Consider the following 18,289-nt stretch of genomic DNA (forward strand, 5'->3'; position numbering starts at 1 on the left):
CAGATTGATTAACGAATTCAATTAATATAACGGATTCAACCTTACGATTGTTACAAATGTCAATGGGAGGTATATTGTTGACGTAGGAAAAGCATTGAAATAAATAGGTACTGTTTGTCGACGCTAAATAAATATCTCACTGCTGGCCAAGAATCTTCTCTCAGAATAGTTTAAGTTTAAGTTCATTTTGTAAAGATATAAATATATAATATAAAATACATATCACAGTATTTATAAATTGGAAAATATGTTGAAAAAATAAAACGGCATTAATTAATAATTAATAATAATCTTTAAAATATTAATCCTAATATGTAAATTGTTTTAAAAAACGATTTCCAGCTTCATGCTTTTGATGTCGCCGTATTTGATATGTTTGTATATGTAATTAACATATGGTTATTTTAGGTATGTTTCATCTCGCTAGATAACCTGCGAATCTTAACGATGTTTTTACTATACGGGCCTTCCCCAACTTTAATTATATGAATTAAATATTTGTTATTTGCAAATTATGTATGGAAATAAAACAATATTTCCACAATGTAGGTAAAAAAAATATTTATTAACGTTTATGCAAAGAATTTAGATATATTTTTTCGTACATGAATTTCAAATGAATATATAATCTGAATGGAAACTGGTTTTACTCTATTGTTCTTTGTGCACAATCCTCCAAAAAATGAGAGGCGAATATGCCTTAGCCCACGGAGTTGTTTAGGTGCAAATTCATACCTTTACGCAACCTTCAGAACATTATTATGAACTCTCAGATATGCATATTTTCTGATGGCGTTTTTGTTCGTTTTTCGAAGCCAAAATTATTAATTTGTAATACCTATAACTGGAACGGATTTTAAGAATTGTTAAATATGCCGATTTTTTGTTTACATTCCCTTCGTTGTTAAAGCGATAATAATTTATTTCTAGTACAAAGTAACTTCAAAAATACGGCATAAAAATCGGCCTGGGTTATGAATTATAGTGTTGAAGAAAACCTAAATATCCTACCATTACGTTATATATCACTTGTTTTTTATATACAAAAGTGAAACCCGCCTTGAACATAAATCATACTGACTAATAACTACAGTGTTACCATATTTATTAATCTGTGGTATTAATACGCGAATGCGTTCTGCTTTCAATGTTTTGGGAAGGGTGACAAACTTATCCTAGGCGTTCCAACTAAGTCCGCAGGGGTTAGCAGCACAACTGCATTAGGCCTACGGCAGGACTCTTACCCGGGATTGATTACAGATGTCTATCAGCGGACTACTACTTACCATTAGATGGATTGTATACTCTTCTGCTATATAGATCAATCTATGTATATAAAATCGTTATATTATAAAAACAAGATCCTACTAGCCGTCTAAGTACTTAAATAAACAGAGTAAGTGTATTACAAAACAGCAAAATTTATAATTCAAACAATATAAACCCACTTTTGTGGCACTTCCTTTTGCAAATGTGTCATGTTTACAGTAGAGTCACGTATATTTGTTCAATGTTATACCCATTGAGTGACGTCTGATGAAAAGTAAACACATATCATGGAAATGATCGAGTGATTGGCGATTTTATGAGATTTATTACTGCATCAGTGTGCGGTTACCGTCATATTGTCAGGTGGTGCGGACATGTTGCGTATTCTTAGAAATAGTAAATTTATTTTAATATTTTGGGCATCAAATGGCACTATCAAAATACATTTAAAAACACTATAATTACTTAAATGAGACTCCTTGAAATTATATTTATGTAGTTTCGTTAATGAAAAGTAAATTATAAGAATGTACGGCGTAGATTTCGTTGTACAGACATTTGCAGACAAACAACAATTACTATAAGTAACCTTAGTATTTCTGAAAGTTACTTTAAAGATGTTTCAAAATATATGGGCTTTAAATAATTTTGAACAGAAAACATTAGATGTGTATTTTTCGTAAATACTTATTGTTCTCATTTTTTTGATATGCTGTACATGAGGTGGCTGAAAATGAACCATCTCCTTTATTTAATTTTTTATCTCACAGATTAATTAACACCATCTTAATATAATCGTAATTACAATTCAACCGAGGGAGCATAACTAACATCTGAGTCGAACCTTTTTATAGATTTTTTTCTTCGGAAGATAAAACCATATACTTAAAATCAAATATACGTACTTGTAAGCACAATATCTTATACATAAAACTGTATGCTCGTCTGCTACTCCTATATTATAAAAAAATAAACAGCTAAGCGGGCAAGCGTTGTATTGCCATATAAATAAAAAATGTTAAGGGTGAACAACCCTTATCACTTAGGGGTATGAAAGATAGATAGTAGCCGATTCTCAGACCTACTGAATATGCATATAAAATTTGGTGAAAATCGGTAATGCCGTTTAGTAGGAGTACGGTAACAAACATTGTAACACGGGAATTTTATATATAAGATATTTAAAAACATTTGATTAATTAATATGCGGTAATCGATATGTTGAAATTTAAAACCGGGAACTTAGTGGCCAATGTAATATTTACCAAAAAATACCATATCTATTTGTATCTCTTTTTCTATTCTTTATGTGATCCCGAGTCACACTTGGCTTGTGTTTACATTAAAATTACAGCAATTAAAATAATGATGTCTATATATTACCGTTTTTACCGTACCATAAAAACAACTACCTACTGTACATATGTATAACTGTTCATAAACACACGTTTCTTGTAGGAGCCCAACTTTTTGTTTAGTTTTTTTACTGTTTTAGAATACAACAAACTACATGTAGAGTCCGTGTCAAACTAGTCTACTCTGGACATAGAAATGAATGGCGTTTGCCTCGATGAGACAGCCCAGCATACGCTGGAGGTATACCCTGCGTGAAGTGCGGAGCGCAGCGCGCTCAGCTCTGTATTGGTGGCCGACCGCTTGCTCCCGTCCGTGGTTCACGCCATGGTCAGAAGTGACAGGTCGTGGCAGGCAGTGCGCTCCTTCTGTGAAGCAGTAATGCTCGTGAAGGAGGCGGCGGAAAGGGCCAGGGAAGCTATGTCTGCCCAGCCGTCGCAGGCGCACGGGACGCCGTAGAGCGGCTTTTGAAAGCCGCTCTTTCCCCGTTCCCTGAGCACACGGAGGCGGATTGGGAGGATTGTATGACGACTAACAGTTTGGCGCGGACTATACCTATGTCTAGCATGAGATTTGAGTCCTTTAAAATGATTTCACACACATCACATCACATCACAGACGACCTGAATTCAGACGCAAGTCTCAACGAAACGAATATTAAAAAAACTTTTTTAAAACATAAGTGAACTTATTTTAACTATACCAGAAGTTATCATAAGAAAATCAACATAACTGAGTTCCCTTTCTCAAAACCAGATACCTAAGAACTCAGAAATGGACAGAAATGAAATGATCATGATCTCGATATTAATGCCTCTTTTAAGTACCGGTTTAGTTATTTAGTAATTAACAACACATAAAATCTGCGAGAAAAATAAGTTATATAACACTACATAAAATGACCTTGGTAACCATATTTATGATTAGTTAACAAGCATATGTTAATATGTTACTATTTTTAATGTATTTGTTCTAAATTGATCCCTACTACTTTGTAGAAACTTGTTAATCTAATTTATTCACACTTGACGGACATCCGCAAGTATTAAGTAATAATTATATCTATTTATCATTTGCGAATATATCACTTGATTGACGATAAGATTTGCATAAGCCCACTACGTATATAAATAACTAGCTGACCCGGCAAACGTTGTGTTGCCACATAAATAAAAAAGGTTAAGGGTGAACAACCCTTATCACTTAGAGGTATGAAAAATAGATAGTAGCCGATTCTCAGACCTACTGAATATGCATATAAAATTTAGTGGAAATCGGTAAAGCCGTTTTGAAGGAGTACGGTAACTAACATTGTGACACGAGAATTTTATATATAAGATAATGAATCATTCATAGTCGCCGAACACAGACGAATAGATACAAATACGACTGTTTAAACAAAGTATTCGGGTACCTATATTCAGTATTCGTAACCAATACTCGTTCGGTTTCCTCTCGATGTCGGGTTTATGGCACAATTTAAAGGATTATTTAAAGCCAAAGCAGCTAGTCGTACATATTCTATGTAATAATGATGTTTACTGAATTATTAAAGACAAATAAAGTCAACCTCATGGGCAAATTGCTCGCTGATAATTAAATAAAGGCATAATCTGTAAACTATACGATCGAACGCGGTCTGAAACTTACGCGACAAATAGAAGCAGACAAGTAAATTCGATATCACAGCAGCCATAAGGGTAACTGCATTATGAAAACTTGAACTGTCTATCTATTACGGTTCAAAAAATAAAGCGATAAACGCCGAAAAATAGCGGCTTGTATAGATAATAATAGATATCCACATTTATTTTCAAGCTATTGTTAACTTTAATATTTGTTGTTATAGCGGCCAACGTTATACATACTCAGTAAAACTTTCCAGTATCTACTATCCATTACGATTCAAGAGATAGATAGTGTCCCTTAAACCCTTAATAGGGTCCTGGTTTTACCTTTGGGCTCAGAATACTAAAGATTACTGTAACATGGTTATTCATCGTGTGCATAGACAGAAAAACGCGTGCTAATAAGAACTATACCGGTATAACCACCTCAGAAACTCAGAAAATGAAAATTGACGCAAATTTGTAACCAACTCCATATAAATCAAGGGTGCTACCTGAAACCGATCACAGAACGTTGTCACTCTCAAGGAAGGTTGCCACCTCATATTTAAATTAATTGACATGCACATTCAACACTCTTCTACCGGAATACAAGAACTGCTTAATTCTGGAAATAGGTTTGGTAATGATACCTTCCTCTTGAACTATAGCGATTACTACTTAAGCTCATTTAGTAACGTGTAACTCTTCTTCCTAACTAGAAAAACGTCGTAAGTATATAGAACATTTACATATAAATAGAGCTTCACATTATCTAGAATCTGATTAATCTTTCATTTACGCGTAACGTAACTTCACTGTACACGTAACTTTAATGAATGAAAAACCAATGACTAATTCTCAATCAGAATGCTGAAATGATCTTTGAATTAGATAAAATTTCAAAATTCAATTTACATCACTAATATATTAATAATAATAATTAATAACCATGTCATTTCGTAAAATTATATGGGCTAAAAGACACACTCACGTTACAACATCGTAGATTTTCCCGACAAGAGGCGTAGCCTTGTCTTGATTTTTCCCTCACTAGGGTAATGATTTTCGAAAATATCCTTTACCATGCCCTAAATCCCCAAACCACTTGACGACTTTTAACATAAGTAGTATGAAGATGAAGAATCTATGAATTCTATTATTATATATATTATATATTATTATATGACATAGGCTACTTATATTTTTAATGAAGCAGTCGGGTTTTTGTTTTTACAATAGTTTACGACGCACATCGTAAATTTCTACCAAGTGACATCGCAAATTTTCACGACGTTGCAACGTGCAACGATGTGGCGCCGTATCGTGTATATTTATGTGTTTCGTCGTAAGCATATTAGAGTACTACGAACTTTATAATGCCTGGTGGTACATACCACAAAAAATACACAATTTGAGTGAACTTTAAATGTTTTGGTGAAAAGAAATAGAATTTATTTTATTTAAGGATTGTAGTAGAATGACATAATTGAAGAATTTGAAGATGAAATATCGGCGATAAAGAAATTAAAAAAGCGCATATCATGACTACGTGAGTAGTACAGTAAAATATTTGTAGACATACGAAATTAAATTTTATATTTATAATCTCGCAACATCTCCTATGACTAAGAAAATTATAATAACAACAGCGTTTACATTTTTGTTTACAATAAATTTGCTATTTATATTACATTTTTGCTTATTTTCGTTGAACATACCTTTTATTAAAAATACTATTTCTATTTACTTAAACTTACAGTAGATATGAAAATATAAATTAAATAAACCATATTCGTGTCAGCAGTACGGAAGTAAATCCTAAACGTTTTCAATTTTAATGAAAAATGGACCGTCACGAACATGACCACTGGACATGAATCTTTGGAACACTTTCAACACCAGCCATTAATCTTGTATGGTGTTGTTGTGATGGGTTTAAGTTTTTTTAAAGGAACGTTGTTTATTACTTTAAGATAAATACATTTAAACTCAAGTGGCAATTGTTTTTATTTGATTGATAAATATTGCTTATTTTTACTCTTGATTAAACAGCCTACTTATTTAACTTCGTAGACGTTATTCGTATAAAAATAAGAGTGCTTTCGGAGATTTAATATTAAAAACTAAACTTAACAGTTTTACTCTACATTCCATGTATGTTAACGTTGAAAAATGTTATTACTAATAAATAATACCAAAAGAGAATAAATTAAAAACTATAAATACAACTTACTCTTCAAAGCCCATCTCTTGTTCAGCAACAGTCCATCCAGAAACTTGTAACCATGCTCCCTGCAAGTCTTCTCCTTCACATTAGCTATTGCACTAGTGAGTGATAACAGATCGCTAGCCAAAACAACTGAAGACGCGTAATCTGGGGACTCATCCACAGGATTCAGCTTCGCAGGATCAAGCTTCGCCAAATCCTCCTCATACGTATTATATCCTGAATTTGGATCGGACTTTTGTAAATTCTTATCGTTTTTTACCCCAATTTCTGCATTTTTAACTGTATTTTCTAATTTCGCTAACAGTTCATCCCCTAAGCTAACGGTTTTGTTTAAAGCCGGTATGCTAACATCTAAAGTTCTATTTGCATTTACGATAGTTGAGAGGTTTACTTGTTTGTCAATATTAGTATTGTTTTCAAAAGTGCTTTGTCCAAGAATGGACGCAGCGCAAATCGAGAGTAGAGCGCCAATCGCGATCATATCGGAGGCGTGCGCGCGCGCCGCTTCTCTGAACAGACTGACACAACCTTCAAGGCTCGATCGATGGAACTAACTGACCGGTGGCCACCCAGCAACCTGCGATCGGTGTCCTGCGATCGTTATATTAATCACTTCATTGTTCGAATGTTATAATCATAACGTCATTTCTAGGACGTCGAACTATGATGGCATTTGGGAATTGAATTGTTTTAGAATGTCCATTTTTAAACATGGCAAATAGTTTAACGTAACACTTTTTGAAGAATTTTTAGGTTTAAGATGATCTGACTATATTTTGTTAGTAAAACTTTATTATAGCATTGAATGACAAACTTTTTGTATTAAATAAAATTGTATTATACAATACGGATTCACGCTCCTAGGATGCGGCACTAGAACAAAATACGTTTAGTGCGATTCTTACTAAAGCTTGATCTACTAAACATTGTTTTTTTGTTTCATGTATATGACTATTTATATCAGAAGGTTATTGTTGTATGGATAAATTAAGAAGTAGGCGTATTATTAAATACATATTTTCTATACATTAACTCTACTGTGTGTGTAATATATGTATCCATTAGTGTTATTGTACGATTATAATAACCTAAGTATTCGTATGTAACCTTTACGATTGTATTAGCCTATACCCTATATGGTTTAACTCCAGAGGCACTACCACCACGTCTTCTACCGAATAACACCAAAATTTGCTACTTCTATCTTATATACAAATATGGGTAGATATTATAGTGCAATTTTTACCACCTTACTGAGTGTCTTTTTCACGATTTATCTTGTCTGCAACCTAATCTAATTATTGCAGAGCAGTGACCAGACGAGGCATGGATCCTAGATTTTTTATTTGCTAATGGCTCGCCACTTTTATATTTCAAGTTAGATAAAGGATGCTAAAGCTTTTCAGTCTTATATATTTCACCATTAGCTTATTAGCATCGCTTCTTTTATAATAATCAGTGTCTCTTAATATATCCTAGTATTTGTTGAAGAAATAATTTTAAAGATTTTTTTATATCATCTGTATATTTTATCTACGTATTTCTATTCACCTATTCAGCGAATAAACTGGCGATATAAAAATTTAATATAGGAAACTTAATATGATAATTAAGGAAACATTAATTATCTGTTTACGTCTGCTTTAACTAAATTGTGTGTTTTACGTACTTGATGATTATAAATAGCAGATACCTATTTTTAACTTGAGTCAATAAAAATTAAAATGCATGCGCAGGCGGCTTCGCCTTTAGCTCCTTATGATATGTGAGCGTAAAACATATGTGAACAAGTAATGTTATTTCTCAATGACCTTAATTGTGATTAATTCTGGACTTTATTTTTTGTCCTTCATCATTACCTGCTTCTTTAGGGACTATTTAATAAAAAAGAGATATATATTCGGAAGGATTTTAATTTAACAATAGTTTAAAACAATGCTATCTGCCATAACGATAATGTTGAGCGCCGTTTCGTCCTTGCCCGTTCGCCGTTAAGTCCCACTCGTCTAGATCATCAGAATTCCTTGAATACGATCGTCTAGGGATGTACTCTCTTCTATCAGCCCAGTAATCATCTTCGCCGCCTTGTTCTTGTTCCTGTTCTTCTTCTATTATTTCTAAATCGTCTTCTAGGTGATCGCGTAGAGAATCCTCTTCTTCCTCCTCCAGAATCTCTTCCAAACCATCATTGGTTTCTCTTTGTATTTCATATTCAACTTCTGCTTCTGGTATCTCTTCCAGAACTTCTCTGTGTGCTAAGAACGATTGTCTTCTAAGTGGTTGTTCTACCATATCTTCTTTCTCGCCCTTATTATCAGATTCTGCTTCTTCTTTACCATTACTTGATTCGACACTTTCCTTTGACTCGTTTTCTTCATCATCTCCCTTCGATTCACCAGCAGATTCTCTGTATAAGGACTGCATTGGCGTTACAAATGTTAATGTAAGAATAACCGCTGATAATAATATCATGGACAGTTCCTGGACGTCAACCTGTAAGTTAAAATTAGTATAAATGTTATCAAAATTCATATCACTTGTTGTAATAACTATAGATACTTTCTTAGAATATCCGGTAGCAAAACGTGACATATGTTATAATGGCAATAACTATTCTATTAAATAGTCTTTAGTAGTATATGCATGATTTATAAATTTTATATTATTTCGTTAGTATTCTTTAAAGTATCATTTTTATTGAATCCGTGTTAGGGCTAAATTTAATACGAATCTTTTTATTTATACATTTACATATATGAATACTATAAATCTAAACATTACAATAATTATTATCTATACTAAAATAATAAATCTGAAGATATTTTTTTTGAACCCGCTAATCTCCATAATATGATAATTTAATAACTTGTTAGGCAGTTAAAGAAAATGTAAGGCTTTAATTTATAAAAATCAGTAATCTGAAACCACGTTGAAGTAACACGTGAGCCTACCATTGACAGTAGAGTAAATTCACTGGAGGTCTTGACGGTGGCAGCGTTTGTGAAGAAAATGAGGAATTGGATAAGATAAATCGCATATGACACCCGGCTTATGAAGAGTAGGGGACGACAGCATAATATTCTGGCCAGGAAATCTGCAAATAAAATTAGGATTAATGAATACAAAAAATATTTAACGCCTTCGATACAAAAAGACACTTTCACACTTATAGTCCCAAGGAATGATTTTGCGTAGAACAGACGGAGCCTTCTCAAGGAGGTCTTTCTTTTAAAATAGAAAAAAATGTAATTTCGACGCATCAGCATCTTACGTTTTTTATAAAACAATAGTTTCGAATTATTATCGACAATAATTGCATTTAACTGATTAATAATTTCCTTGGTTAGCAATAATTTTTTAACAGACTTGATGGATAAAAATTGTTCTCTTTGTTCGAAAAATATAATTAGTTGTTTCGTAGCCCCAAGGCCTCTAAACGTCCAAAATCAGACCTGTAGAAATTAATATTCGCTGTGTCGTGGGTGTAATGGACCCACAAAATGACGAATAAACAAACAAGCATCCCCACAACAGATATAAAAATTAATCGTTTAATTTTCTTTCTAGCCGGGATTTGACTCGGACCTACCAAACCAGATCAATAGGCATAATATTACTATAAACATTAATTACTTCAACGAATTTAATCAAGATAACAAAAAATGGTATTATATTACATCATTTAGTATTTAATAGTGCCAAAATTATATATTACATATCTCTCATAAATCACCAAATTAAAAATCTTTATTATACTCTATTACTTTTTAGAATAACGAATGTGTGAAGATTTATTCTCCATATTTTCTTTCTACGAGTACATACCACAATATCCTCCATGGACCACGTATATCAGCCAAGCCAAGGCGATCGCAGTGGCTATCGGGGCCAACGCCGCGTACTGAGCAGCGAATGTGATGTTGTACTTATACTCCGTGGAACCAGCGTCGTGGCCCGCCCAGAGGACCAGGCCCCATAGCGTAGAACTGACCAACCAGCCCATGCTCAGGAAGAACTGGGATAAAAATGTCTATATAATAATTGAATGTAGTCAATTTGGTCATGTATAACCAACTGCCGTCCATGAATATCTGAAATAAACTTTAAATTTAGCGCCCCAATATATCCTCCTGTAGGAAACAAAAATACAGTTCACCAAAACATTAGAGAAATTGCAACTTATTTCCAATTAGGAAGATGACAAAGTTGCACCGCTTCGTGTAATGGTATCTTCACTACCCTTCAAAAATACCTTTAATCAAATGTAAGGGGACATGGGAGCTACATTTTTATTACTATAAAAAAGATACATACAAAGATAGATATTAAAGATAATAAGAGTCTCTCTACAAGAGATCTTCAAGTATTTTCTCTCAGTATCTCTCAAAATCATATCCTGATGCGGAAGTCATATAAAATAAACTGAAAATGTATTTTCCCCTATAGACCATTAGCAGTTCTTCCATAAAACATTAGCAGCTAAAATCATTTTTTACACAGTATCCAAGGGGATTTACTAGAGTAAAGCCATTTAAGCATACATTTTACAAACCTTGCCATGCCGTCCCGGGTTCCGCAGAGCATGTCCCAAGCTGAGTCCAATTAGGTACGGCGAGCAGCGGTGGAAAACTGACATGTACGACAAACGCGCCGTCCGGTATATCTGACTCACCCTGCAATTTCAAAATGGAATTGCCGAATGTAGTTCGTAAAAATATTGGATATTTTTTGTTTCAATCACGTAAATTCCTCATCGCAATCAATATTAATTATCATCAATGTTATGTATTTTATAAGAGAAAAATAAATAGCACCAGTTTTATAAACCGCGGTAATGGATTCAGTTTATATATTTTTTTACATAGTTCATAACTGTGTCAATTTTTTTTATATGATTGACAGCAAATAAGCGGTCACTACCACCCAAAGACATCTATAACCAACTACAACTACATGAAGCTAAACACAGATGAGTTGCCACACGTGAGTGATAAGATGGTCATAACAAAAGTGTGTGATCTATGACCGTCACGTGTAAGTCAGTCACCCGACATCTTCCACCGAAACGCAAGAACAGCTTCACGCATGAAATAGATGTAATGGTGACAGGTGTTATCTCCCCCGTTGAACCATACTAGTTCTACCACCTTTAAAACTCTTAACTTTAACTTTAAACTTTAAAACATAATGCTTGTTTGCAAGAATGGCACAATTCAAAATTCATTTTTCTGTTAAACATACAATTTAATCCCAAATATTTCCTATTTTAATGTGTCCTAACAGTACTGTGGTCATATACATAACTACTTATAATTGTATTTATCATTATTTTAAATCGCATTTAAATAAAAGATTTCGAAACAAAAACATTGTTTATTTTAAACGGGCTCTCCTGGAAAATTGCCTTTTTTACTTGTGCCATTATTCTTGCAAAGAAGCGAATTATGTAACGAGCTCTACCATTTTTAGTGATATTTGATATTAACTATTTTGAATACATTCTTAAAACAGGATATTTTACAGAAAACCATTAAATTAATGAATTATTAAATCAAATGTATGTTAAAAAAAACCTAAGTGACGTTTTTGTGGCAAACCTTATACATTTATGTAAATGATCCTGATGAACAAGATTTTTAATCTGAGTAATTTTTAAGTTGTATCCTGTATGGGTTTTTAAACCACAGATATATTATTTAAAACCATATTTTTATATATGCCGGACGCGTATTTTATTCTCCCTGACCACATACATATGTTTAACTTATTTTATGACCTGCTGTATAGCTCTTCAATAGATAAAAAAACTTAATGTATTTAATTCTAATGCTTTTACTTATGAATGTACAAATAAACAAACATCATTAAAATACTTAGTAAATAACATTATTCAGTTAGGTAAACTACTCAAACCGGAGTCGAAATAGAAAACAAACGTGCAATCTGACTGACGATATGTGGTCACTACCGCCTTTAAGGCCGGCCCGGATAGTACTAGTGATGCTCCGGATATCCGTATCCGTATCCCCGGATATCCGAGGATAAGAAAGATCCGTATCCTTATCCGTTATTATTCTCGCGGTCTTTTAAGTATTTTTTAACTAATTAATTTTCAATAAATAGGATGAAAATCTATACATAAGTGATTAAGTACAATTAAAAAAATAATTCAATTCCATTCGAAATGTTTTTTTCTAATATTTGTGTATCTTTCAAATATTTGGCACCTTTACATTGCAAACATTTATCGTACTTACTTACGCTACCAAACAACAGTAATAATGAATCAATGAAATTATAATGAAATCAATATTATAGAAAGTTATACCATTACTTTTAAAAATATAAGAAAACAAAGCCTAAATCTCCAAACAATAAACAAAACAAAGCCTAAAAGGTACCCGGTGCCGTGGGAGCGGCACAGGGTTATGTGGGATTCTTAGCGCACTAAAACCCCCCTGGTGGCCTTCCTCAGCGTTACTAAGAGGACTCCGGGATATCCTACGGAACGCAACTGGAGGCCTCTGAACGCATTGCCCCTTCGGGCTCCGCCCAGATGAGCTTCAGGGCTCGCCACACCGTCTGGTGTTTACGACGCTTTGCGACCACACATACCGCCGTCCTTCCAGGGGTCGCTTGCTAGACGGTTCGAACTCCCACTCTCGCCGCCAGCAACCACGGAGCCCCCAATTAGTCGCCTCTTACGACAGGCAGGGGATACCGTAGCCCTATTCTGGTCCCGGAGCTACAGGGACAAAAAGTACATACCTACATATCTTATTACCTATACACCCTGCCAACACGTGTCACGCCAATAGCCTTATCGGACATAAAATTAATGTATTTAAAAATAATTTATTTAAATTGACGATTTTATCATTGATTTCACATTTATTATTCAATGTTCCGTGTAAAAAATTTGAATTTGAAGAACCCTTTGTGGTTCGACTTAGCCGGCACCACCGCCACACTTATTTTTACCTAATAACAGCAGTGTAAAGCGTTGCTGTGATCTGATTTGAAGTGTGGTAAAGAAGACATACTTTCCGAGGCGTTCCAGCTTAGTCCTCAGGGGTAGCGGCGCATCGGTGGCCGACCTCAGGTAGGAATGTAATCCTAACTGGAGTTGATTACAGATGTCCATGGGTGGCAGTAGCCACTTACCATCAGATGGACTGCATGCTCTTCTGCAACACCTATATTATATAAAAAAGAAAACTATAAAACTCCCTTCAAGTCCGTTATATGTATTATATTTGTCGATAATTAATCATCAATTGTTAATGTCATTGTGTTATCTGCGTATTTTTAAGAAACTTCTTAAACAAGCCCTTATAGTTTTATACTATCATCAAATATATAGGTCCATATCCTCAATTTTATAGATCAATAAAATTGATGTATTTAGAGATTTTTCATGCTTATTCCAAAACTCCAATCAAAATATTAACCACATGAAAATAACCGCGTTAACCCGTCCTAAATAAATTTATTCAAAAACCTTGTTTTCAATTATCGATATAATTATTTAAATATCGTTGTTTTTAACGATTTACCTTAACCATTTTCCCGGTATAGAAATATGGACGCGACTAATCTTAATTTCTTAAATTTTTCTAGCAATATTTCCTTATGGCTTCTCGATCTAATGGTCCGAGGTGCACATCCGAGGCGCATATTACAAATTAATTGTCACTTGCTTTAACGGTGAAGGAAACATCGGAAACTTCAGAGATCTCTGAAGAAAATGTTCTCAAAGGTATGTGAAGTCCATAAAGTACATATTCGTAGGTCATACTTATCCGAAGCGTTCCAAGAAGCTCTCTGTAGCACTACCATGAGTTTACAAAAGTATTACTCGCTAGCGACTGCGTAAAATAAATGTATGAAAAATTGTACAGCGCCTCTGGTGGTTACTCGTAGAACTAAATTCCGTAGTGTGAGCCACTCGTAACGTATAAAACCTATCGAAATCAAATCGCTAGCGAATGTCATTATGATCTATTGCCATACAAATTCGGTCCCATGAGTCATTAATTTGACAGACGTTGTCAAGAAATACCGTAATGATAGTAGTTATGTTATTCACTAGCAAATTGACAATAGTTTTCTATTTACAATTTCTATAGTGGCGTTTCTATGCCAACTCATGGTAGTGCTACTGAAGTTGCAACGCGCCTGTGATCGACCTCATGTAGGAGTCTAAATTTATCTGGTGTTTATTACAGATGTTCATGACAGCTACCACTGACCAGGTAAGAATGTTTGCTACTTAGATATTATAACAAAATATTAAAATTACCTTTGAACCGCTATTATTGATTTACGAACCTTCCATAAGCATAAGTTATCTGTGCCTTAACTATATAAGCCAAAGATCTTTACACAGGGCTTACAAACACGGTTGGATAAACCCATCCTAAGCAAATTTATTCGAGAAAAGGATCTTGTCCAGCAATAAGCCACGTCAGATTTTCATAATTCTGATCGATTTATCATATTAAGGCTAACCTCACAGGTCTGGCTTCAAGTAAATAGGGTAACTAACGTACGTCCAATGGCCCAAAATCGACTATAATTGTTTGATATTGAGAAAGACTTGCATTTTTATGTTACCAAAAAAATCCTTACTTCCTTACTAATATTATAAATCCGAAAGTAACTCTGTCTGTCTGTCTGTCTGTCTGTCTGTCTGTCTGTCTGGTTGTCTTTTCTTCACGCCTAAACCACTGAACCGATTTTAATGAAATTTTGTACAAAGATAGTCTGAGACCCGAGAACGGACATAGGATAGTTTTTATCCCGGAAATCCCACGGGAACTAGCGATCTAAGATCGATTAATCGGAGAATCGATCATTTGGACCAAAAGGTCGAAATTCGATTTTTTCATAATTTACCTACAGTTACTTTACTTATCCATGTTAGCCGATCATCTATCTATTTATATAAAAATGAATATTTGTCTATATACATTTTATAAAATCAGAAACTATGCATTTGATCAAGTGATGATCTTTTGCAGAGTTGTTGTCCAAGAGCCCACGAAGGTTTGGGAGTTGGTAAGACCAATTTTCGACAGATGGCACCACTGTCATTCCAATGAAGGTATGAATTTTCAGTTTTATGTATGTCATATTATATCTTTAAAATGCGGGCGAAGCCGCGGGCACCACTTGTTACTTATAAAACTAAAGCTTACCGATAAAATTTAAGAAAATAAGTTAACAGTTAAAGTAAGAATGATAGGTACCGAGTCGTTGTTACTCTGTCTCTTTATTCAAAAAATAAGATAAGCAACCTTACTCAATGATTAATGACGTTACCATACAAAATAAGGTTTTTTTGGTTTTTAGTACAAGTGCCTATAATAATACCTACGCAAATAATTATTTTCATTTCTCAAATTGTACTTCGGTATCAAAAACTTGGTATCAAGAATAACGAAAACCAGTCGATTATATTGTGTTTTGTGTTATAATTAGTTAACCTGTTATGTATTCAAATTCGATTACGATTAATTCCGTTCCATACGCATATCTTATTACCATAAATAATATAACCCAATTGGTAACTTGTGTATATGTTGCTCGCTCACACATTATACAAAATAAGCGAGAGGTAAATATAATTTCCGTTATTATGGAATACAATTTTTATTGGATCAACTTTTACATACACGTTTATAAGTTCGAAAAGGAAGCATAGTAGGCTCTACCGGGTTAATAACTTGATATGTTACTGTCATTTACTAAAATAGATTGAATAATTTCTATCCGGTCAATAACAATGCCGTCAAGATTCTTTAAGTTGCGTTGATTACGAGTATTATATTATATAAGTATTTATGTTAAATATATCTACGTAGTATCGACTATTATGCATATTTACGAGTATTACACGTATTATGATATGAAGATTGTATATGAAGATTTTTTGCAAACTCCGGCAGTACATGTTTGTGCCTTTAGTGCTTTAGGTTCATATTATTTTATTTGTGGCTCACCCGGTGCAGTTCTGTCACATAGCATGAAGGTGAGAACTAGCAGAAATAGATTAGATGACTCTGCCACTCTCTAACGTGTAGCGGTTTATGTGATTCGGTGAAATAGTGTGGATGTCGTCAGGCCTACATAATATGAGGGCACCGTCGTAGTTTTGAAAGTGATAGAACCCTTTGTGGTTCGACTCCGGCGGCACCACCGCCACACCTATTTCTACCTAATCACAGCAGTGTTAGGCGCTGCTGTGTTCCGGTTTGAAGGGTGTGGTAAGGGAGAAAGACTTTTCCGAGGCATTCCAGCTTAGTCCTCAGGGGTAGCGGCGCATCTGTGGCCGACCTCAGGTAGGAATATCTAATCCTATCTGGGGTTGATTACAGATGTCCATGGGCGGCAGTAGCCACTTACCATCAGGTGGACTGCATGCTCGTCTGCTACTCTTATATTATAAAAAAAAAAGTTCTTGTAACTGGTAGACTTTACACACGTTTCAGACCTATTATGAAGATCTCTCAGCCGTGTGGGTTTAATAAAAACTTTCTTTACCTGCTATAATAGCAAAAGATAATTAATTTCTGATATTACAGGCACATTTGGCAATGGGATATCTCGCGCAGAGCTACATATAGCTAGTTGATGAAAAAATTGCGATAGCGTGATTCAGAATATGTGTAGCGCCATCTCTTGAAGAATAGAAAGCGGGAACCTCGGACCTCCCGATTGAGAGGCCGAGTTTTTACCACTGGGCTTTTTATACTTAATACTAAATAATTAGATTTTTATACTTAATACTAAACAATTAGAAATACTTACGTCATTCCATGGTACGCTATCATCGACAATCGGTGGTCGCGGACAGTAGAGTATCTCAGATACGCCGACACTAGATGTACACTTGGAACTAGAGTTCGAGATAGTATTGACTCGGAACTAGTCAGCAGCAGGACTAACCACCCGAAGATGGATAGCTGCATGTCCAAAGCGAGCTGGTGGGTTTGTGGTGCGCACTGAAATTAGAAGGATTATATTAAACTTCTTGCTACAATTCAATTATACTGATAGAACTATACTTAAAATTTCACGTCCTTTAGTTTGTCATTTATCATATTCTATGCTTTCTATTACTACTACCCTTATAAGCGACAACATCCAATGGTGAAATAATAAAGAGTATGTTTTTTTTCCAAAATGAACCTGTTCGATTCCTGGCTAGGGAAATAGATTTTAACCAATCAATGATGCAATTTTAGTTTTTATCAAAATCGGCCTCGTAACTCCTTTCAGCATTTTTCGGTAATCATTAATCCTAGTTTGGGACTTGGCCTTGAAGGCCCATTTAAAAAATCACCCTATATAACAGTGGTATCAAGTTCTGTATTCGATGGAAGGATTAGACAGACATACTAATGCTAGGTGTTCCAATTTAGTTCCCAGGAGCAGTCACCGTCTATATTATAATGGTAGAAGAGGACCCCCTTTAACTTATTAGGAATCGTGGTCTGACGGCCATGGCCTTATAGAATCAATAAATAGAACAGGATATTAACGTAAAATAGACCATATACGTAGTACGCTTCTTGGAGGTGGTAGAACCCTTTGTGGTTCGACTCCGGCGGCACCACCGCCGCACCTATTTCTACCTAATAACAGCAGTGTTAGGCGCTGCTGTGTTCCGGTTTGAAGAGTGTGGTAAGGGAGACATACTTTTCCGAGGCGTTCCAGCTTAGTCCTCAGGGGTAGCGGCGCATCTGTGGCCGACCTCAGGTAGGAATATCTAATCCTATCTGGGGTTGATTACAGATGTCCATGGGCGGCAGTAGCCACTTAC

General features: G+C 34.7%; 2 protein-coding genes across 2 annotated transcripts in view; both read right to left on the reverse strand.

Moving 5' to 3' along the window:
- The window catches only part of LOC140751668 (nose resistant to fluoxetine protein 6), a 59,535-nt gene extending 52,535 nt beyond the window's left edge, over window positions 1-7,000 (reverse strand). The window contains exon 1 of the mRNA XM_073085652.1: window positions 6,466-7,000. Within this exon, the coding sequence (XP_072941753.1) occupies window positions 6,466-6,943 (478 nt within the window). The 5' untranslated portion in view covers window positions 6,944-7,000. The remainder of the gene's footprint in view (window positions 1-6,465) is intronic.
- Window positions 7,001-8,359: 1,359 nt separating this feature from the next.
- The window catches only part of LOC140751672 (uncharacterized), a 37,333-nt gene continuing 27,403 nt past the window's right edge, over window positions 8,360-18,289 (reverse strand). Inside the window, exons 8-12 of the mRNA XM_073085659.1 lie at window positions 17,275-17,468; window positions 11,015-11,135; window positions 10,288-10,477; window positions 9,414-9,556; window positions 8,360-8,955 (exon numbers count right to left, since the gene is read on the reverse strand). Coding sequence (XP_072941760.1) covers window positions 8,401-8,955; window positions 9,414-9,556; window positions 10,288-10,477; window positions 11,015-11,135; window positions 17,275-17,468 — 1,203 coding nt within the window. The 3' untranslated portion in view covers window positions 8,360-8,400. The remainder of the gene's footprint in view (window positions 8,956-9,413; window positions 9,557-10,287; window positions 10,478-11,014; window positions 11,136-17,274; window positions 17,469-18,289) is intronic.

This window comes from Epargyreus clarus, unplaced genomic scaffold (assembly GCF_041222505.1).
Source record: "Epargyreus clarus isolate Ecla_fem2 unplaced genomic scaffold, WU_Ecla_fem_2.2 ptg000023l, whole genome shotgun sequence".
Classification (NCBI taxonomy): Eukaryota; Metazoa; Arthropoda; class Insecta; order Lepidoptera; family Hesperiidae; genus Epargyreus; species Epargyreus clarus.